The sequence below is a fragment of the Talpa occidentalis genome, unplaced genomic scaffold (assembly GCF_014898055.3).
Source record: "Talpa occidentalis isolate TD23 unplaced genomic scaffold, MPIMG_talOcc4v2.1 talOcc4.8, whole genome shotgun sequence".
Lineage (NCBI taxonomy): Eukaryota > Metazoa > Chordata > Mammalia > Eulipotyphla > Talpidae > Talpa > Talpa occidentalis.
Window position 1 is genome coordinate 20,979,327 of NW_023605194.1, and position 22,510 is coordinate 21,001,836.

At 47.0% G+C, this 22,510-nt stretch overlaps 1 protein-coding gene across 1 annotated transcript; it reads right to left on the bottom strand.

Moving 5' to 3' along the window:
• Window positions 1–9,977: 9,977 nt before the first annotated feature.
• On the bottom strand, window positions 9,978–22,211 carry SCD (stearoyl-CoA desaturase). The gene is made up of 6 exons (XM_037496577.2): window positions 21,767–22,211; window positions 20,967–21,249; window positions 16,620–16,750; window positions 14,474–14,679; window positions 12,804–13,036; window positions 9,978–10,332 (listed from the first exon to the last, which is right to left on the bottom strand). Exons 1-6 carry the CDS (start codon window positions 21,791–21,793, stop codon window positions 10,133–10,135), a joined length of 1,080 nt encoding a protein of 359 aa, XP_037352474.1. The 5' UTR covers window positions 21,794–22,211; the 3' UTR covers window positions 9,978–10,132.
• Between the last annotated feature and the right edge of the window lie 299 nt (window positions 22,212–22,510).

A 22,510-nucleotide genomic window follows, 5' to 3' on the forward strand; every position in this document is an offset into this window, starting at 1 on the left:
ATTGTGTGTGTGTGTGTGTGTGTGTATAACAAAAAGATGAAAGGGTGAATCCTTGCTGTTGTGTAGAATTTTCTAAGAAAGGAGCTGGAAGGATGGGAGTGGACTGCAGCGCAAGTCTGTGCCCTCTGCTGCCTTTCACTTTCACTTTCTTCTCATAGCTCATTTTCTCTTGTTGGTCACAAAGTTGTTTTAACCTGGCATGGCCTGGCTACTCACTGCTCCCATGGGAAATGGCCAGGAGGGAGTGGCCCCTCTGGCCCCTCCAGTGGCTCTTAGCCTGCGCGGAGGCTGGGTGAGTCAGCACAGCACACACTTCCCTTTGTGAGGGGCCTGTGGCCTGGGTGTAGCCAGTTGGGCAGGGCCTGTTGGGGGAGGGGCAGGCTTGGATCCCAAAAAGGGAAGGCTCTGCCTCCAGCAACCCCAGATTAGAACCTCGGCACCTCGGAGCCTGCAATTAAGGCCTGAGGCATTTGTCCCAAAGTCAGTGTACAAGAATCAGCACTTCGCTTGCAGCTCAGAGAGTTAACTAGAGGTCACAGAACATAACTCCTACTCCCTTTGACATTCCATTTGATCACGGAGACAGAACTTAAAACGCAGACATGAGATTGTTGAATCGTTTTATCAAGTTCTGCAGGAGACATTCCTAAAAGACTCGTGCCCCTCAGAATCACCAAACCTGACAAGAGGGTGGGGTGTCATTTGGAAAAGTGTAGAGGAAATGCCAGCCGTGCCGCATGGCTTGAGAGGAGAACAAGGCGCAGGGTTAAAATGGTCACCAGGGAGAGGGAGTGGAAGCTCCTGGAACAGAGAAACAGAAGATGCATCTGCAGGTTGACTTTTCACCAATGAAACAACCAAACCCCTGCTTCTCCATCCAGGCCTATCTCTGAATTCACCGGGAATATCCTTGAGTAGGTGACAGCTGCACGCTCTGGCTTATCGAGTCTGTCATCAGCTCCACACCCAGTGAAGAAAAGAGGTTCGTCCGTTGCTCTAGAGCCCAATCGCTCTTTCAAAGCTACTCTTCCTCCAGTGAGCTCAGTTACCTCATCTGCAACGTTGGGGTGAAAAGAGCAGCAGCTTTGGCGCCAGTGAGATAACACTGGCCCCAAGCCTGGCTGAGTACGCACGGTCCTTAACCTTGACTCCAAGTTCTGATGGGCTCAGAAACTTGGATTTCCCTCACCACAAGGATGTTAGATTTGTGTTTATGCAGCAGTCTCAACCCGTTTAACTATGTAGAGCCCGGCATATGAATTTTCCCAAGGAATGTGGTATATAGTAAGACTATTACACTAGGGCCTCCCTAGTGGCGCAGGGGTTAAAGACAGCGCTATCATGCTATCACCAGCCTCTGCAGCATGAGTTCCATCCCCCTCAGGCCAGGGAGCTGCCCCTATGGCTCAGCAGACCTCTCATGTCTCAGTCTCACCTGCTGCTCCCCTCAGCAGTGTATTTCAGTAGATCTGCCTGTTCTGCTCCCCACTCTCTCTGGTGAATCCTCTCACCTCCTCCACCTCTGGCTTACACCCCAGCTCTTGTATGCATAAATAAATAAATCTTAAAAAAAAAAAAAAAGACTATTACCCTAGAGTCTCTGGTTTATAGCCGTCACCCCTCCTCATGTGGCCTGGGTCTGTTCATTGTAGTTTGAGAATAAAGACCACATCACCAAAGAATTGAGAGAAAATGGGGTTCTTCCTTTGATCATATTTGGGTTTGAATCTCAATTACAATTAATGGCAAAACCATAAAATCAGAGGTCCTTTTCTCTTATACTCCCTTTGAGATAATTCATACATCATAAAATTACCCTTTCAAGTGTATGAGGCAAATGTTTTTAGTATATTCAGTGTTGTGCAGCCATCACCACAATCTAACCTTTGGACATTTTCATCATCATCCCCCCAAAATTCCCATAAGGACTAGCAGTCTCTCCCTATCCCCAGCTTCCCTCCCTCCCTCTTTCTCCTTGCCCCTATCCCCAACACCAGTTTGTTTTCTGTCTCTAGATTTGCCTGATCTGAACATTTATAGAATCATACAATATGTGTCTTTTGTGCTGGACTTCTTTCCCTCAGGATGTTTTCAAAGTTCACCCATGTTGTTGAGGTATGAGTACTTCATTTTTTTTAATGGTTGAATAATGTTCCATTATATGGTACCACATTGTGTTTATTTATCTCTTAATGGACATTTGGGTTGTTTCTAATTTTGGGCTACTAGATAGTATATGAAGCACTTGTGAATATCCATGTACATCATGTTTTGTGGACATATGTTTTCAGTTCTCTTGGGTATAGACCTAGAAATAGAATTGCTGGATCATATGGTAATTCTAGCTTTAACTTTTTGGGGAACTGCCAAACAATTTTCTGAAGCAGCTATGTGATTTTAGATCTGCCCCCAGTAATGTCTGAGGGTTTCAATTCCTCCTCATTCTCACCAACAATTGTTAATTTACTGTCTTTTGGATTACAGCCATCACAGTGAGTGTGGTCTTTCTGTGTGTGGTTTCTGATTGGCATTTCCTTGATTGCTAATGATTTTGAACATATTTTCATGTGCTTATTGCTCATTTGTGTATCTTCTCTGTAAAATGTCTATTCAAATACTTTGCCTATTTTTAAATTGAGTTATCTTTTTATTGTTAATTTTTTTAAAGATTTATTTATTTATTTATTTATGCATACAAGAGCTGGGGTACAGGCCAGAGATGTGGGGGATGAGAGGATTCACCAGAGACAGAGTGGGAAACAGAATGGGCAGACTGACTGAAATGCACTGCTGAAGGGAGCAGCGGGCGAGTCAGGAGAGGTCTGCTGCGCCATGTGGGTTGCTCCCTGGCCAGCCGGGGATCAAACTAGTGCTGCAGAGGCTGCAGACAGCTTCATTGGTTGAGTCTTAACCCCTGTGCCACCAGGGAGGCCCTATTGTTAATTTGTAAGAGATCTTTTTATATTGTGGCTACTAGTCTCTTACCAGATACATGATTTGCAAAAATTTTCTCTTATTTTGTGGATTGTTTTTTACATTCTTAATATCTTTTGAAGCATGATTTTTTTTTTTAATTTTGATGATGTTCAAGCTATTTTTTTCTTTTGTTGCTTGCACTTTTGGCATCATTAGGCAGTCTAGGATTAGATTGTTTGTTTTTTAAAGATTTATTTATTTATGCATATAAGAGCTGGGGTGCAGGCCAGAGGTGTGGGGGTGGGGTGGGGAAAGGATTCACCAGAGACACAGTGGGGAGCAGAACAGGCAGATCCACTGAAATATACTGCTGAGTGGAGCAGTGGGCAAGACAGGAGAGTTCTGCTGCACCACGTGGGCCACCTCCCAGGTCAGGGATCAAACTTGTGCTATAGTGGCTGCAGATTGCTTCATAGTGCTGAGACTTAACCTCTTGCACCACCATTGAGGGCTCTCTAGGATTAGATTGTTATAGCAATTTATGCCTTTGTTTTCCCCTAAGAGTTTTAGTTTTAGCTGTTTCACCGAGTTAATATTTGTCTATGGTGCGTGGTCATGGGTCAGCTTCACCCTTCTGCACATGGCTACCCATTTGTCCTAACACCATTGTTGAGTTATCTAGATACCTTTGTCAAAATCAATTGATGGTAAGTATCTGGGCTTGCTGCTATACTGTAAATTTTATTCAGTGGATTGATATGTATGTCCTTATATCAGTACCAAAACTGTCTTGATTACTGACAGGGAAATATGGGTTCCCCAACTGAGCTGCTTTTTCAAGTTCATTTAAGCTACTTTGGCTCGCTTAAATTTCTGTGAGTTTTAAGGATTAGCTTGTCAATTTGTTTTTGAAAAGGCAGTTGGAATTTTGATGAGGACCACATTGTATCTGTAGACCAAAAAACAAACAAAAAATACTTTGGAGAGTATTACTAACTCACTAATGTTAAATCTTCCCATCCATAATGTGCATTGAAATTTCTTTCCATTTACTTAAGCTTTCTTTTATTATTTTATAGTTTATAATATATCATTCGTAGTCATGCTTACCTTTCGTGAGATTTATTCCTACTTATTTTCAATATTGTTATAAATGGAATTCTTTGCAGATAATTCACTGCTAGTTTACAGAAATGTAATTGGTTTTTGCGTATTGGTCTTACAATCCTGTGACCTTTCTAAATGTATTAACAATTTTTTGTATGGATCCTTCAGGATTTATATATAAAATCATGTCATCTGCATATGGAATAGTTTTATTTCTTCCAATATATAGGCTTTTGTTTCTTTTTCTGCCCTGGAGCACATTTTTTGGAAACTACCCTGTTTTTTTTTTTCTCTAGGGAAGAGGGAAAAAACTGGTGACTATTGGGCACCAGGAATTTTCTCTATCTTCTCCACTATTCTACTTTTTACTCTTTTGTCCTGTGGTTAAATCTTGATTCTTAAAAAGAATCTTATTATCCTTACATATTCCTACACAACCTGTCTAAAATAACAGTTCACTATTTTGCCCCCAAGGAGCTGTATTTTAAAACTCACCTTCGGGCCTCTCTGGTGGCACAAGGGGTTAAGACGCAGCACTGTGAAGATATCCGCAGCGACTGCAGCATGAGTTCGATCCCAAGCCAAGGAGCTAACCCACATGGCCTAGCAGACCTCTCCTGTCTTGCCCACGGCTCCCCTCAGCAGTGTATTTAAGTATATCTGCCTGTTCTGTTCCCTACTCTGTCTTTGGTGAATCCTCTGCTCCACACCTCTGGCCTGTATCCCAGTTCTTTTTTTTTTTTTTTTTTTAAAAAGATTTATTTATTTGTGCATACAAGAGCTGGGGTATAGGCCAGAGATGTGGGGGATAAGAGGATTCACCAGAGAGAGAGTGGGGAAACAGAACAGGCAGACTGACTGAAATACACTGCTGAGGGGAGCAGCGAGGGAGTCAGGAGAGGTCTGCTGCCCCATGTGGGTTTCTCTCTGGCTGGCTGGGGATCAAACTTGCGATGCAGAGGCTGCGGATCACTTCATAGTGCGGTGCTTAAACCCTTGCGCCACCAGGGAGGCCCCTGTACCCCAGTTCTTGTATGCGTAAATAAATAAATCTTTAAAAAAAAATAACTCACCTTCACAGGTTCATTACTTAGTCACTTTCTCTCTCAATCTTAAAAACAACTGAAAATATGGATCAGACTCGTAAGAGCTTTCTCCCTTCTTTCAGTGAATAGTTGCAGATAAGAATAAGAAAACAGCCCCATGTTGAAATAACAAATATACAAGATACAAGTAGCTATGGAGAAAGCATAGCAATATTTAACGCGAGGGAGGCCAGCCAGGCATAAAACAGGAAGAAATGAAGAGTGAAGAAAAATTGTTTACATTGGATGCCAGTTAATAGGAAACAAAGCAGGAACTTGGAAAGAATAGGGAAGTTAAAGAACCATGAAAAAGTTGTCCAGCAGAACATTTTAAACAAAATAAAAGGCGTGGGAAGCCAGATATGAAGAAAGATGATGACACAATCAACTAAAGTTTCTAACGTTGGACAAGACATCCATGACCATAGATTTGAATTGGATGCTTGGAATTACCAAGAGACTCTTTTTGTCCCAGGTGAGGGCAATCTGAGATCAGAAATTGAGGGAGTGGGTTCTGGGGAAGTCTAGAAGCCCAAATATTGTGCAGGTGGATCCTGTTAGAAGGTGGAGCTGCAAACGGCCTTCCCTTTTCCACCTCAGGTGTCTCTGATAAAGCAGTAAAAGCCAAAGCCTTTGCTGCCTCAAGATCCCGAGGCCCCGTCTCTCCTAGGAATACACGCCTTTCCTCGGATTGTTTTTCCTTTTTTTTTTTTCCTGCTGTGGCCAGTCAGCATTTCGGGAAGCCACTTCATTCCCTGGAGGGATGACATCTCAGGAATGCCCTGGACTGTGCAGCCCGGTTGCAAGGTAAAGACCCTCTTTCCCCGAGTGCCTCTCACGCTGCTCTCTGCCTCTCCCTCTTGGGTCCATGTGATACACAAAAGACCTGGCATTTCTCCAGGTCAAGGTGCCAGCTGGTGTGAATGTGTTTGACCTCATGGCAGCAGACTCCTGGTTTCCTGCCGCCAAGGCTCAGAGTTTAACCTAAAGTTACCCTTAGGAAGGGCTGGGCCTGTTACTGGGGCATGAGTCAACCACTGTAACATCTACTCCTTTTTTACTCTTAAAGGTATAGGGACAGGGCGTGGCTAAGGCTGTGGACCCTAAAAGGCAACTCCCAGGAGACTTTGAATCACAAGCAAAAAACACACTGCAATCAGATTCACTTCACTTTTATTATGAACAAACACAATCTCAGATCAGTACAACTAGCTTCAGAGTTGATATTAATAGAAATTATTCCAAAATTATTTTTAGGTCACAAACAACTACTGTCCCACATAAAAAGGGGAAAATCCCACCCAGTCAAGGAAAAGGTATCCTGTGCATGTTTCCATGGCAATGAGTTTATGCATTCTCAAATTTTGCTTGGCTAGTTATCCACCAGTCATCCAATGAATTCAGTCTCCTGGAGAGAAGAACCACATAGACTGATAGCCGCTGAGACACTTGGTTCATGGTGGACACAATTCTCGGTGGACACAGCTACTATAAAAATACTCAGGACTTAAGAGAATTCCTCTGCTGAAGGATCCCAAAATGCTTTATAAAAAGCATTAGTCACGCCTCAAAACTGCCCTTTGAGGTAGGTCAGTATTATTATCCCCATTTTAACAGAAGGAAAACTGAGGCACATTATAGTTAAGTGACTTGCCCAGGGTCACGTAGCAAGTCAGTGACACAGTGGTAGGAGAGGCCCTGGCCTTTAGCCACCCACTAACATTGACAACTTGCTTTCTTGAACCTTTCATCCTGACCCATTTGATCTACACGTACAGAGACTACACTCAGGATACCAGCAAATCAAGGAGAAAAAGTTTCCATTTTAATGCTACAACCACCTTTTAATCTAAAGAAATTATAAACCAAATACATTCAAATTACTTTCACCCTCCATCCATTGTGGGCACTGAATAAAAAACAGCCCTAAGAAAAGTTTTCAAAATGAAGCCCAGAAGGGAATCCTGCCAAAGCCATCCCCATAATTCTCCAGCCAGGCCCCCTTGTCTACCAGCCATGTCTGCAGGCTCTCAGGTGCAAAGGACTCCACAGAGGGAGCGAGGAGGAGATGAGGGCAGGCTCATATGCAACACTGATTAGAAAAGATGTAAGGCACCCAAATAAGTTGTCAGCACACCCACGAAGCAAGGACTGTTGTTAGAAATTCAGAATAAATCAGCATTCATGTGTCATTTGAATTTAGCTTAGAATCTCGAAAAAAGTGTTCCTCAATCAACAGAATCCCCCCAACTAACACATCCACATCCATACTGAGACCTGCAGCCCGAAGACCCCCCTCAACCTTGTGTAGCAGTCACGATATGGATCAGATCCATGGAACACCATTAGGATAGAAAGATAGAGTTATTTTGATCATAAATTATAAAGCAGGCATCTGATGGCCCATGGAATTAAAACCACCCAACAGACATCTCCAAGGGGTAGGCACACAGGTCAGCAGATTGAAACTATAGCATTCTTCCATTAGATTCTTTTCCAGCAAGAGGAACAGCTTACCAGACAGGGTTGACTTTAGTCCAGGCTAACCCTCTATCTGTTCAATTAATAAAGGAGGGCCCTGCTCCCTTCCACCATTGGGCTCAACAGCGGACAGAGCATTTGATATCGTACATTTCCAGTAGGAATAAAGCCAGGCTTCTGCACTGACAACGAGGTACAGCGACAGCAACAATCCAAGGTTCTCCAAAGGCCGAGGGTGTTTTTCAGACCTCTTCTATACTACTGTCAGCCCTAAGCTGTGGTGCAGGGAAGGCTGGTTAGTTTGCTAAACAGAGATGCTATTCAGCAAAGTTCACGGCATCTCAGATCCTAAGTCTCAAGCCAAAGCTTTGCAGTATGTCCTGGTTCTCGGGAATGGGGCCTCCTACTGAGTGAGGCACTTAGAACCTGCCTTTGCTTCTTGTGCTTCCAGCAAAGACCAGGCTCCCCTTTACTGCTACTGACATTGCACTGTCAGCTGGGAGCACTGACTCAGATTGGGCAAGAGGCTTACTGAGCAGGCAGGAGGCATCCAGCATGCTCTCCGGTTCTGGCTCAGACAAAGGAAGCTGAAAACAAACCCTCTTGTGCTCCATGACTGACTCACTGGCACGGCGCAAGGATTTGGCGTGGCTCTGCCTCATGAGAGTGTCTCTCTGAGCCAAGGATGTTGCTAGTAGAGTTTGCCAGCCTTGTCTTGAGTCATCAGTGTGGCAGGGGAGCCCAGGGGTATAGGTGGAGATTCTGAAGGCAAGTGAAAGGGGCAGCCAGCTCAACTTTGTAAGGAGAAGCAGTGGCTCAGTGAACCTGAGCATTCTGCCTGCAGGAGAGGCCGCTGCCTGGACAGCACTAGCCATCAGCGCTGTGCTTACACACAGAGGAGGCCACCTGCCCAGAGGAAGAAGCAAACATCAGGGGAGAGAATCAATAGGAGAAATGGACATCTAGGGTGGAGTCAGGAATCAGTGGTCAGAGTAGTCAAGAGAGCCCTTGCTCCCCTTTGCTCCCCCGCAGCGGCCCATGCTTTCGGCTCGATGTTAACACAGAAGGAATGAGCAAAAGGGGCTGAAACTACGGGGAGAAGCTCTTCCTAATTCCAAGGGGAAACTGGAATTCATGAAGGACTCTTAACATCTAACTTGTTTTTATAACCTGCTCACATATTAGGAGACCCAGTAACTTATGCTGTGACCTCTGAAGCCCCAGCAGTGCATTCCCAGAGCCCCCTTTGTAAAGCCATTGCTCAGGAACTGCCTACAGATGCTGCCCTCAACCTCTCCATCTCCTGGCCAGCAGTGAGGGGAAAGTAAACAACCCACCTAACTCCTTCCCACCTTCCATTTCTTTAAGCCCCTCGTGTCCGAGGGAAATAGTCTGAATTACTTTAATATTCCAAACTAAGCATATATGTATATATGTTTATGTCTGATCCAGCTCTACCTCCTAAAATTCTTCCTTTTTTGGAAGGCAGCTCTGTTCACCACCACACTACCAATGCATTCCTTTCTTGTCTGGAAATGCTGCAGCCACCTTATTACTAGGAGGGGAGTGCATCAACATCCCAAAGGTGGCAGAAAAGAAAGATGCTACTGGATTCGCCAATTCTGGAAACACCCAAACTCAAGACTTCTTGTTATATGAAATAATAAATCTTCCTGTCATTTAAAAAACAAAATAAACAAACAGACAAAAATAACAAAAAAAAACCCAGGCCTTCCCAGCATAGACCAATGTTACTTCAAACAATACTACTTTATCTGCAGCCTGAATGATATTGGGACTTTGAGACTTTTTTGTTTGTTTGTTATAGCACTGCTGAGCTCCATCGCCACTCCTTACTTGGTGAGAAGAGAAAGGAAGCATGTGTGTGTGGGGGGGAGGGAAGGGCTTCAAGTCCTTTCCATGCAGGCAGTTGTGTGTCTGATCACAGTGGGAGGTTTCTGCCTTGTTTCCCACTTCATCCCATCCTTACTTATCAATCAAACCATGCATGCTAACTCTCTCCCCTGGCAATTTACCTGTTTTAGAAGCTTCATTCCAAATGGTTATATTTCCATCCCATTTGGCAAGAGGCTGGTGTGAAGGTAATTAACAGGGGCCTTCCGAAAAGATTTGTCATTTCTCTAGCTTGAGTCATCTACCTTAAAGCTCAGAACAGCTCAAGGAAAGAGTTATCTGGGGCAAGAATCACTTGCTTGGGACTACAGAAAGGTTGTCTAAGCTTTGGAAGCCGGACACCCACCAATGACTGACTAGCTATTTGCCTGGGAGGCAGTGAGGGGGACGAGAAAGAAAGGTGATAGGAATAAAACAAAGGACAATGGGACTAAAAGAGAAGAATATCAGCTTAGCATCATGAAGGCAGAGTTGTTGGCTTTCAATACTTTTGCATTTTAAAAGAATACTGTACTGGATAGGTTAACATCATCTTTAGCATCCTGGTAGCATTATTCAGTAGTTAATAAACAGAACATTAAAACTCTGCCTGGCTGGCTTTTGGAAAAGGACCCTAAAGGACCCAAAACTCAGCCACTTTTGAAGATTCCATCTCCAGTTCTCTTAATCCTGGCCAAGACAGCAGCCTTGGATACCTTCTTCCGGTCATAAGCCAGGCCAATGGCAGCCATACAATCGATGAAGAATGTGGTGAGGTTGATGTGCCAACGGTACTCACTGGCGGAGTAGTCATAGGGAAAGGTATGGTGGTAGTTATGGAAGCCCTCACCTGAAACAAAAGCAAGGAGAACATTATGAAGCTACACTGTGGCTCGCCGCCTCCTGCTCTCCACGCCGAGGAAAGCACCTGGGACCGAGGAGAAACTTCCGTTGTTGAATGAAGCCAGTCTCTTCTACTATGAACCAAAAGATCTCAAAACTCTCTTAAGAGATGACTGGGAAGACCCTGGTCAACCCCGGCTTGCTGGGAGTCTTTGTGGGAAGGGAACCAGCAATTTCAGAGGATAAGATGACTAAAGAGAAACTTACTACTGGAATGGATTTGAAAATTCCAGAATCCTAAAGGCTGTGTATGTACATACTGAACAGGAACTTCTGCTGTGTTTCGTAGAGCATGGTAACTAATAGCCAAAAGGCAGAAGAAAGGAGGCTCAACCAGGGGCCTGACTTTCTTAGTCACCATGGATTCAGAGTGGACTGCTCTGGCTTCTAATTCTTTAAGCTTCGATCCCAGTGTGGGGACATGCTGATAAAGCAGAAGCTCTCTGAGGGGATAAGAATCAAAATGCATCTATCTTCCCTCTAACTCCTGAGATTCTGAGATATACAGTGCATTTGCTGGACAGAGGAAAAGCAAAGAACTTCCAGAGTCAGGATAATTTCTGTAATGCAGAAAGTCTTGGAACCTCTGTAGACAGCAAGTTATCTAATCCTTGGCGGGACGCTTCTTTCTGAACACATTCAATAACATCAACAATGACCCTTAGGAGACTGTGATAAAGCCAGGCAAGAAATAACTAATAATAACTAATAAAAGATCCACTTGAGCCCTTTGAAGATAAAAGGACCCCAGCAAAGACTAATGGTATTAATAACAAGTGAGAGAAGGAAGTCCTGCAGAGTAAATGACATCATCCGGTGCATCTCCAGGTATGTCCTCTCTCTGTGATGCCTGATTACCCATAGTGTGAACTGAGTAGGAGGGCAGAGTAACCCCAAGGCTAGAAGGACTGAGAGGATTACTAATTTTCATAAATAGCTTTGCAGCCAGGCTCTGCATAACCTAACCAGGCCTATATTTAATCAGATTTAAAACTGAATCAGACACACCCATACCCAAGGAAGAAAAAAGGGAGGGCCAATGGGTGCAACTGGGACAGTGAGAGACAGCCCATGAGAGGCTCAAAGGAGGAGGTCAACCTTGGCAGAGCATGTGACCGTAGGGGAGGTAATTCAAGGAGACAAAGATTAGAAAGGCAGGAAAGGGCCTCCTCTGTGGTACAGCGGTTAAACGCTGGGTTGTGAACCTGCCCGCAGCCTCTGCAGCGCCGGTTCCATCCCCGGCCACCAGGTGAGGGTCCCACATGGCGCGCAGACCTCTCCTGCCGCCCGCTGCTCCCCTCAGCAGTGTACTTCGGTCCTTCTGCCTGCTCTGCTCCCCGCTCTGGCTCTGGTGAATCCTCTCACCCTCCCGCACTTCTGACTGTACCCAGTGCTTGTATAAATAAATAAATTAATTTAAAAAAATAAAGTTTAACATCTTAAAAAAAAAAAAAGGCAGGAAACCAAACTACAGAAGACAGAGTGTGGTGATGAGTGAGGAGGGTGGCAGGTGTAGAGAATGAATGCTAGGACCAAGTATGGTGCTGGCAGCCACCCTGAACTGATGTCATAGAGGCTGGAGCTGGAGAACCTCACTTTAGGTCCATTTACAGTACAGGACAGAACTCATTCCAGAAACTTCCATTTCTATGAAAAGCTCAGGCTTCTATAGCCTAGGTAATTTATTTCAAGCATCACTCAGAATGAGAACACAGAGGAGGGAGGAGATGTACAAGTTAAAGAGATAGGGAAAGAATGCCAGGGGCACGGGAAGTACGGACTGTTAGGGTTGAGGCTACAGAGAAGAAAAAAAAAAAGCGCAGGCTAGACCAAGGTGTGCATCCACATGCAACGAGTCCACCCAGGTATCTTGGATGACACAGTTCTCATGACTGGTGAGAAAGAAGAGGCCACTGCGTCTGCTTAGGGAAAACTTAGTCAAGATCTCTATTTAGTTGAAAAGAAAGACAATAAATAAATGGAGACAGATGATAGGACCCTGTTGCCTTAGACTCTGGCTATGACACTGAATGAAGAGAAATAGGTGACAGTAAAAGGCCACTGTAGTACAGGCTTTGACATCCTTCATATTGGCATCACCAGGCAATGCAACCTGGCAGAGACTTCAAATATTGCCTATCTGAAAAGAGTGTGCAGATAAAAAGTTTACTGAACCAAATCTTAATGAGTAATTCTACATTTTATATGGCATATTTAAATATGAAACACTAGGCTTTTGGCCACCAAGATGACTGACACACATATCCCCTGACATAAGCAGGGCTGCAGTCCAGCCCAGAGGTGACTGAGAAAAGGAAAACCCAAAGGGGCTTATTGCATATAACATCTGGGGATTGTTTTGGAACCTGGACTCAGAGACATTGTTGTTTTGAACCTATTCTTTTTAGACTGACTTACCCACAGCTCCCAGTGAAACCAGGATGTTCTCTCGGGGATTGATGTTCTTGTCATAAGGGCGATAGCCGTACATGTGGGCAGCGCTGTTCACCAGCCAGGTGGCGTTGAGCACGATGGCGTAACGCAAGAAAGTGGCCACATACAAACTGTTCAGAAAATTTTCATCCCAGAAATAGCAGGGCACCAGCGTGGGCAGGATGAAGCACATCAGCAGGACAGCGGATTTGTAGTACCTGCGTGAGAGGTCACAGGCTGAGTCCGAGTCCGGGAAAGAGAGGGCTCGGAGACCTGCCTGATTTGCCACTGGATGTCTCTGTCCCTGAAACTTATGAGTGCAGTGTGGCAGCAAACAGCAAGTCACAATGGAGTGGGGAAGCTTTTGTGAGTTAGTGTTACTCCCTCACCGTTCAGGAGAGCTAGTGAGGGGTTAAATGACTTTTCTAGGATCCAACCACTAGGAACTGGTGGAGCAAGGACTGGAAGGCTTGTCTCCTGATTCTAAATCCATTGCTCTCTCTTTTCTCAATGATAGCATACTCCCACGTTGGGAAAACAGGGAAAGTCCAAACCAATAATCAGAGCTCTCCTTCGGCAGTTTTTGCATTCTGCCTCTGGGTGCCTTTCTCTTGCCTGCAGTGTGTGTGGAGAGCCTGGCCTCCCAGTCCTGCTAGCCACCCTCTCGGCCTTGCTCTTCTTTTCCTTCAGAGGCACAATGAGTGTCCTTGCCCGCCTACAGGTCTGTCTCTCCGGAAGCCCTGTCCCACTTTTCACTCTCTCGAATGCGGACCCGGCCATTGCCGTTCCAAGAGAGCTGATTGCCTACATCCCTTCAGCAGCCAAGTCTCCCCTCTGGCATCATTGGTATTCCCTGCACCCAACTCCTTTCCATTCCTGCCACCGCGACCAGGCAGAGATCGTTACCTCCTAACGCCTGGTCCTGCCTCTCATCTCTTTGGTTCCATGGCTCCTTTCACCTGCCCCAGGAGTGATCCTTCCAAATTACAGCTCCAACCACACCACAGCTCTGTTCAAAACACTCTGCTTTCCTGTTGTCTATTGAATTCAACCTAAGTGTACTTTTAAGAACAGCATCAGTCTCCCTTTCTGGTCTTCTTTTCTACCACACCCTATACTTCAAACAAAAGGACTCTATTGCTGGAACATGGTTAAGCTCATTCTGGTCTTACTATTTGCACTGCCCCTCCCCATATACACCTGTGAAAATCTCCTTCCACTGGTAGATTCCAAAGCTACTTTCTTCATAAACCCTTCCCCGGTGTTCCCTTCCACGCGGTATCCCTCCCCTATGTGCCTCTCATGGTATGGGAAGTATTTTACCTTGTTAATCATATATTTGGCTAGGAAATATATGACCCCCCCCCCAAGCTATGGAAGTATTCAAAGTAAGAGCTCTGACACATTCATCTCTGTATGCATGAATATCCTAGGTCAATAAACATATATTGAATTTGATTGGTTTAAATAAAATAGCTAAGAAAGAAAGACAGTCTGTAACTGTGAGGCTATAGGCTGTTAAAAATTGGGGTTCTAAGTTATGATTTTGAATATGCAAACCCAGGATGTTTCTTATTTAGCTCATACTTTATATCATTGGAAAAAATTCCTAAACACCAGCCTCCCCAAACCCTCCCCATCATCACATCACTTACCTCCTCTGAAACATCACCAGTTTCTCCGCTTTTAGGTCAGACAAGTCTAGCAAACCACCCTTCTCTTTGACAGCAGGGTGCTTGCGCACAAGCAGCCAACCCACATGGGAAAAGAAAAAGCCACGCCGGGAATTATGAGGATCAGCATCTGTTTCTGAAAACTTGTGGTGGACACGGTGATCTCGGGCCCATTCAAAAACGTCATTCTAGGGGAATAGAGAATAGCAACATAGGTCTGAGGAGACACACTCTTAGATTAGGGGAGTCCCAATAGATAGTCAGCAAGATACCATGACTCTTAGCCCAATCTCAGAAAACACCCAGGGGTCAGAGCTCCAAAGAAGTAATGGAGTCGGCTCCTCTCTTCCCCAACTTGCCACTAAAACCTAAGTGGAAAAGCAACTCAAAGTCCCAGGACCACAGAATCTATTCCACAGAATAGAACTAATTGCTTCTTGAAGGTTATATGGTGTGGAGGATGGTGGTAGATCATACAGAGCTTGGATAGTTACATTAGAAAAGCAGAATGCAATTCTTCAAGGAAGAAACATTCGGACCTTGTGGGATGTCCAAATGCCTGGGCACAGAGAATGCCTGGGGTGTAGTTGGTAGATGAAACCAGCAGAGAGCTTCCAAGCTGATGTCTCTGCAAAAGACAGCTTGTACAACTCAACAAAACCAAGCATGTAAATGGAGATGTTGGCCACAGTTCCAAATGACCTCTGGGATCCTCTGTGACTCGCCCTATCCCTGAGACAATGTGCCAATATCTCTTCCTACCCTTTGTTCTGCAGGACATCAAGAATGTCTTCAAGGTATAAAGTGCTAAGGCAGAGGTGGTTATGCAACTATGGTGCAACTATGGTAAGTATCTGGAATACTGACATGAAGAAGAGGACCAACTTGACTGCCTACTTCTGGCCCCAAGCTAAGCCCATTGCCACTGCTTAATAACTATGGGCTCCCTCTTCCAACCCCCGTCACATATGTCTGCTACATACTTTCTGCCTCAACAAACCTCAAAATTTGACTTGGCCTGGTCAGCCCAAGATAGGACCACAATGTTGATCTACCTAACCTGTCAGTGACAAGTGTCCTTATCTTTATTTTATTTTTTTAAAGATTTTTTAAAGATTTATTTACTTAGTTATTTATGCACAGAAGAACTGAGGTGGGGAGGGGTGAGAGGATTCACCAGAGACAGAGTGGGGAGCAAAACAGCGGATCTAGAGGCCTCCCCTGGTGGCGCAGCGGTTGAGCGCTGGGCTGCGAAGCTGCCTGCAGCCTCAGCAGCGCTGGTTCAAACCCCAGCTGCCGGCGAGGGTCCCACATGGCATGCAGACCTCTCCTGCCACACCCACGGCTTCCCTCAGCAGTGTATTTCATCAGTCTGCCTGTTCTGTTCCCCACTCTGGCTCTGGTGAATTCTCTCACCCTCCCACGCTTCTGACTGTATGCAGTCCCAGTGCTTGTATAAATAAATAAATCTTAAAAAAAACAAAAAACAAAAAACAGCAGATCTACTGAAATACACTGCTGAGGGAAGCAGCGGGTGAGACAAGAGAGGTCTGCTGCGCCATGTGCATCAGCTCCCTGGCAGGGGATGGAACATAGGCTATAGTGGTGATAACACTGAGACTTAACCCCTAAGTCACCAGGGAGGCCCCCAGTTTCCTCATCTTTAAAATAGCAATAATAAAGTACCTGCCTTCTAAGATTGCTGAGGATTAAATGAGGTCATCAATATCAAGTGTTTAGAACAGTGCTCTGTGTGTGTGTGTGTGTGTGTGTGTGTTCTGCAAGATGGATGCCTACCTGGGAGCTAAAGTTAACTCCTGGCTTATGCACTGTGGTTCCTTAGGATGCAAGAGCACAACAGCCAGATTATGTGATAATGGGAGGGACTTTTGGATAAAAAAATCATATAGGAAAGTATTTCCTAGTTCCCTCCTATTTCTCTTTTCCAGTTACTCAGAAATATCCTCATGCTTTATGAACTTAAGGGCCTAGACTTAAGGTGGCAATAAGGAAAGAGGAGAAAGCAAGTGGCTGTCCAGCCGTTGCTCCTCTTAGGTCCTGACCCCCTCCATTCTGCCCTGGATTGCCGACAGAGTGGAGGAAAAGAGCTACAGAGGTGAATTCTTACCTGAAACGCCATCGTGTTGGCAATGATCAAAAAGAGTCGCAGGGGCAGCCGAGCTTTATAAGTTCGGTGACTCCACAGGCGATGAGCTCCCGCTGTTATGCCCAGGGCACTGATCAAATAGTAGAGAAACGCTGCCAGGGAAGACAGTGACAGTGATTAGACTCAATCTGGGGGAAGTGTCACATGATGGTCTCAGGTTAGAGTCTGTGTTTCCTCTAGGCTTGGGTGAGAATCTTGTTACACCCTGAATTCCATGGGTACCTGGCTCAGGCCTCTTCACCTTTACTTGAAAAAGTGTCTTGCATCCACTTGACCTGGGGATTGGAATAAACTGAGTTCCAGGAACTTCAGAAATGCAGGACAGAAAACAGGACTCTTAGCACCTAGTCACTTGCCATTTTCAGTCTTGAGGACATCATCCCAGATCCCTGACCTTCACCTAAACTCTCTCCAAGGCTTCAGGACCACAGACTACACCTGCAGAGCCTAGAACCCATAAGCAAGGATAGTATTCAAATATGCAACTGCCAGTATGGTCTAGGCACTGATCAATGCAAGGGACCCTGGGTTCTTGGGGGGCACTATGGGGTTTAGAGATGTGTCTACCGACCAACTGGTACAAAAGCATTTTAATTTTTTAGCAGGCAGTGTGGCCACATGGGGGGAGATGGATCTGCCCTGCATGTAAGTCATATCTACAGTGTCTTAAGCTTTGCCAAGGCCTTTATATTCTCTGACTCACCTAATACTTTTGGAAGTCATGTTTGCTGTTCTTTACCACCTGTGTACCATATTTTCTGTGGGTTGACTCACTGAATACCTTGAATGGGGTTTAATAGCCTTGCTTTGCACTTAAAGAAAAGATGCTCAGAGAGTTAAGTGTTTATCTGTGGTAAGGAAGAAATGGCAAGGAAGAAATGGAACCATGATTTGAAACCAGGTTTTTCTGTCAGCAGTTTATGTTCCAGCTGCTTCCCAGGATATGTACACAGTTTTTGTGTCTTTTCTTTGCCACTTTCCTGCCAGCCCTTACTCCCTCTAGTTAATTCTAGGCAACAGTGGCATAAGGCTGTTGCTGGAGCACCCCAACATTGTTTTGCCTCAACTTCCTGGAGGCCAGCAAGCTCAGGAGGTGCCAGATGCAATCCCTAAGTGGGCAGTGAGCTGCTGAGTATAGCCATCTTCCTCTGGTCAGTAGCTCTAGGAGGCAGGGACTCAGGCCTTGGTGGAGCAGTGACTATTGACAATGTTTCATTCCTAGGGAAACAGCTAGAAACAATAGCTCCTCAGTGGTCACAGAACTTGTTGCAGTTGGAGATACCACACATTGTAACAAATTGTCCTGTGTTCTCTGGCCATAGAAACCAGTTTCCTAAATAGCCCCACCTCCTCTCCCCCCTACCCCTCCTATTCTTCCTGTGAGAGAGCCAGGGGCTGCAGTCTATCCCAAAGAAAGTTAAGTCCATAGGGCTTCTGGGCTAGGATTAGGACCCCAAGTGATTTACTAGCCTGAAGCCATGTGGTGCTATCTCCCCAGAGGCAGTATCAGCCTGAGCCAGAGCTGTAAATCAACATGGAGAAAGAAAACTGGCTTTCGGCAGGAGAGCAGAATCACTCAGGCCAGAAACAAGGAAGCTACTAGGGTTGTTTGGAGCCACAGATGCCCCTGGCAAGTTCTCAGAAACTACCTGAGATCCGAGTATTAACAGGAAAACTGGGAAAATAATCCAGTGTCCTTTTTCTTTAAAAGATTTATTTATTTAGGGCCTCCCCGGTGGGTGGCACAGCGGGTTGAGCACCACGCTGTGAAGCTGTCCTCAGCCTCTGCAGAGCGTGTTCGATTCCTGGCCAGCCAGGGAGAAACCCACATGGCGCAGCAGACCTCTCCTGTCTCGCCCGCTGCTCCCCTCAGCAGTGTCTTTGGTCCATGTCTGGCTGTTCTGTTCCCTGTTCTGTCTCTGGTGAATTCTCTCACCCTCCTGCACCTCTGACCTGTACCCCAGTTCTTCTATAAATAAATAAAACTTTTTAAAAAAGACAGAGTGGGGAGCAGAACAGGCAGAATTACTTAAATACACGGCTGAGGGGAGCAGTGGGAGAGACAGGAGAGGTCTGCTGTGCCAAATGTGGGTTAGCTCCCTGACTGGGAATCGAACTCAGGCTGCAGGGGTGATAGTATGATAGTGCAGAGATTTAATCCCTACACCACCAGGGAGGCCCCTATGCTACCAGGGAGCCCCTCCCCCCAAGTCCTTTTGTAGACATCTCTCAGCCTATCAAAGATTCATCCTCTATCAATGTCCAAATTGATGGTTAAACAAAATCTCAAGCTTTAGCGCTAGAAAATTTTGCCCCTAGGTCTTAGAGATATCCCTTGAGCCCTACCCTACTCTCAGGGCTCTTCTGAGACAAGAGAAATGCTGGAATCACAACAGTTGCTAAGGTAACACTGTCCTTAGGAATAAAGCCAAAAAGTAAAGCTAAGCTTCTAAACTCAGGTGAGACCCCAATTCCTCTTGTTCCTTAAGACAGAGTTCTCTGATATTCCCATGATCTAGTCAGTCATTCCATCAACAAAGTCCTCCATCACAGAGCTCAGGGTAGGAGTGAAAAGTCACACCATCCAGTCTCTGCCTGCCATGTTTCTTTGTCCAAGAGGCACAGCACACACCTGGGAAGGGTACCCAAAGGTAGCAGGCATAGCCTTGGATTGGGGGTAGCATTCTGCTCCCGGCAACACAGGCAAGGAAGAGGACCCAGGAGAGGCTATCTGACCAAACTCTGTTTCAAGAGGCCCACGAGGGAGGACTGGGGAGGCTGGATGGGGCTTGTGGTGACGAAACGACCTGTGAGGATTCCTGAATTGGGGAGAGGTGGAGAGAGGACTCTCCTGGGGAGATCCTTATATTGCTCTTGATTCCTCTGGCTGCAATTAAAGTTCTGCTGTGTTCTTAGAGGAGCGAGAGAACAGAGTCACTCTTTCTGTGGAGGAACATGTTTCGCTCATGACCTGCCCTAGCAATGACACACACATAACCTGAGGAGCCGCCTTCCTAACTCGCAACAAGAACTGTCACCCGTTTCTACCCGGACACACTGAGCTCCCCAGAGAGGGGATCTACTCAGTCACCTTTCACTGTGGATTTCACAAGATAGAGCCCCAGGGACTGGATTCCACCACCGGTAGACCTAAGAGATCCTGGGGAACCAGCTAGCTTGGCCTACCAGCTCTTGCACTAACCCTCCTCCCCGTCCCGAGAGTACAGCTGCCAGCAAGCTCTTCCACACTGCCCTGGGAGTCTGAAAACTATTCCTGGAGAGGGAGTTCTGGTTCACCCACCTCAAAGAGAGCTCACTTGGACACCCTGAGTCTTTCAAACTCCCTGTTCCCCGCTTCCCGTCTCCAACTTACGGTGCGGGGGTGACAATGCCCGTAAAGCACATGCATGTGCTGGAAGCAAGGTCCTGCTGTCAGCCCAGCCCCATGGGTCCCTGAGAGAACCGAGTGAGGGCAGCTCAGAGACCAATGGAGAACTTTCTGCCTCAGCGAGACAGCCTCAAGGCCCGGCTGCTCACGAGGGGCTCTCTTTTCTGGCCAGACCTGGCTGTCCCTGGCAAGGAGGAACTTCTTGGCACCAGGAGAGAGGGGCCAGACAGGTTAAATGGGGAATGGCACATGGAACATCTCTGCAACCTTATTTCATTCAAGAGCATTTTGTTGGGTGCATTTGTAACTTTCTTAATATCTAGATGGACTTACAGACCCACATAGTCATGGATCTTGGCTTACACAGGCGCCTTCTTCATCTTTCTGTGTAACAAAGAAGGCTGGGGAGGCCAAGGGGTTAGGGCTAAATAGTTGTGTGGATGGCCACCGCTCCCTTCTACTCTCTGCCTGAGCATTTTCTTTTCCTGGCCACTGTGCTCAGTCTGTAGCCTCTCAAGTCACTGGTCTAGTCCCCATTCCCCTGCCTCCAGGCAGGAGCCTGGATTCTTTTGTGGCTGCCAGGACATGCAGCCACACAAGTGGCTCAAACAGAAAAGCTTTTTCAGGGAAAGCTGATTCTCTGGACCAGGTATACTCGCTCCAAAGCCCACAGCACACAGTCTCAGGGCTCCTTCCCCAACAGTCAACTCCTTCTCCAATCGTCATACTAAGGGATGCCCAGAACTGATACTTCTGCATTCCAATCTCCCTAGATTCTGTTCTCAGCCCACTCAGCATTTCAGGGCACCAAAAAGACATGGCTGGGGAAACTTGGACCTGGAGGTATCTGTGTTCCATGTTGGATCCTGCTTTATAAAGAGTGGCGAGGAGCTGGGTCAGAAGGACAAGGAACCTCTTACCCCAGAGACAGGTATAGAGCTTGCAGGACGGGATCATGGTGATCCCAATCAGGGCTCCCAGGTGTAGCAGACTCATAAGGATGATGTTTCTCCAAACATATTCAAGCTTGGGCTTTGGACCCTCCTGGTCCTTGTAGCTTGGGTCATAGATGTCATCTTTCATTTCAGGGCGAATGTCTTCTTCCAAAAACAGTGGAACTTTCTCCAACTTGCCTCCTCCATTCTGCAAGACTCTGGAGGGAGGCGCTGTGATGGTGGTGGTGGTAGTGTAGGAGCTAGAGATCTGGAAGGCGCAGGAAGCGGAAAGTCAGGAGAGAGGAGAAGACACGTGGAGGTAGCAGGGGCCACTAGCCTCGGGCTGGGGGGGAGTGGAGTACAGACCCTGCTCCGAAACCCAGGTTAACTGAGAGCCAGCTCCTCCTAAGCGAGATGAGGAAAGTTCCCAGCAACTGCGCAGATAGACTGAGTAGGGGGGTGAAACCTAAAGGTGAAGGGGCAATAGGAAGGAGGGTAAAACACTCGCACCCCTAAGACACACAAAGGAAAATCCGCAAGCACACACACATAAAGGCACCGACACCATCGGATTTTCCATCAAAGCTTAAGAAACGAAAGTTGGAGAAAATCACGTCCCCAAATTGCAATCCATATTCCCAACAAATTGAAGGCAGTAGTGCAACTCGCAAAAGATGGCTATGCCTTCCGCGAAGCTCGCAACTCTTGCCCCAGCAAGCGGTCCCCTAGAAGCCCACCCAGCGCCGGCCACCCCGCGGTCTGCGGGCCAGGGCTCGCAAGCTCACCTCCTCTTGCAGCAAGTGGGCCGGCATCTGGGCTCTCCGACGCTGGGATCACTTTCTCGGGACTGAGACTGCGGAGCGGAGTTCGGACAGTCGGCAGGGAGCGGGGACCGGGCTCCGGAGTCCGCTTTTGCACGATGATCAGCTGCGCTGCGCTCGAAACCTTGCTCAGCGCCTCGCGCTCGGGATCCGTGGCCAGACCCTGCACGCTCTGCCTGGATCTCCCCGGGCTAGGGATTTAAAGGCTAGGGCTGGCAGTGGGTGACGGTGTCCCGTATTTCCTCTGACCCCTTTTATTCGCTGCCAACAAGGGGCAAAGTGCGCAGAGTTGGCTCGCCGCGGGAGCCCCACATGGGCGGGAAGGGGAGGAGACAGAAGCCGAGGCGCGCAGGGGGCTGGAGACGCCAAAACTGGATGCTGCAGACGCACCGCGGCTCGGCCGCCGCAGCCCCTGCCCCTGCCCTGCCCCTGGGGAAATGCTAATGGTTCTGCAGACTCTGGCGCGTCATTGGCCGAAGGGAATTTGGTGCCACCTCGTCCTGCCGCTGCCATTGGCTCGGCGCAATCTGCTGTTCCCTGTGCCGCGAGCTCCGCGCCCCCCTCCCTCCCCTGCTGCTTCTCGGCTGCTCTCCGACCGGCCGCTGGGCCCCTGCCCGGCACCCCGCGGCCTCGGCGGGCTCGGGCGCTCGCCCTCCGGAAGCGGGAGAGGACTCGGCCGGGATGGGGGTGGGTGCCCGTCCGGGGCTG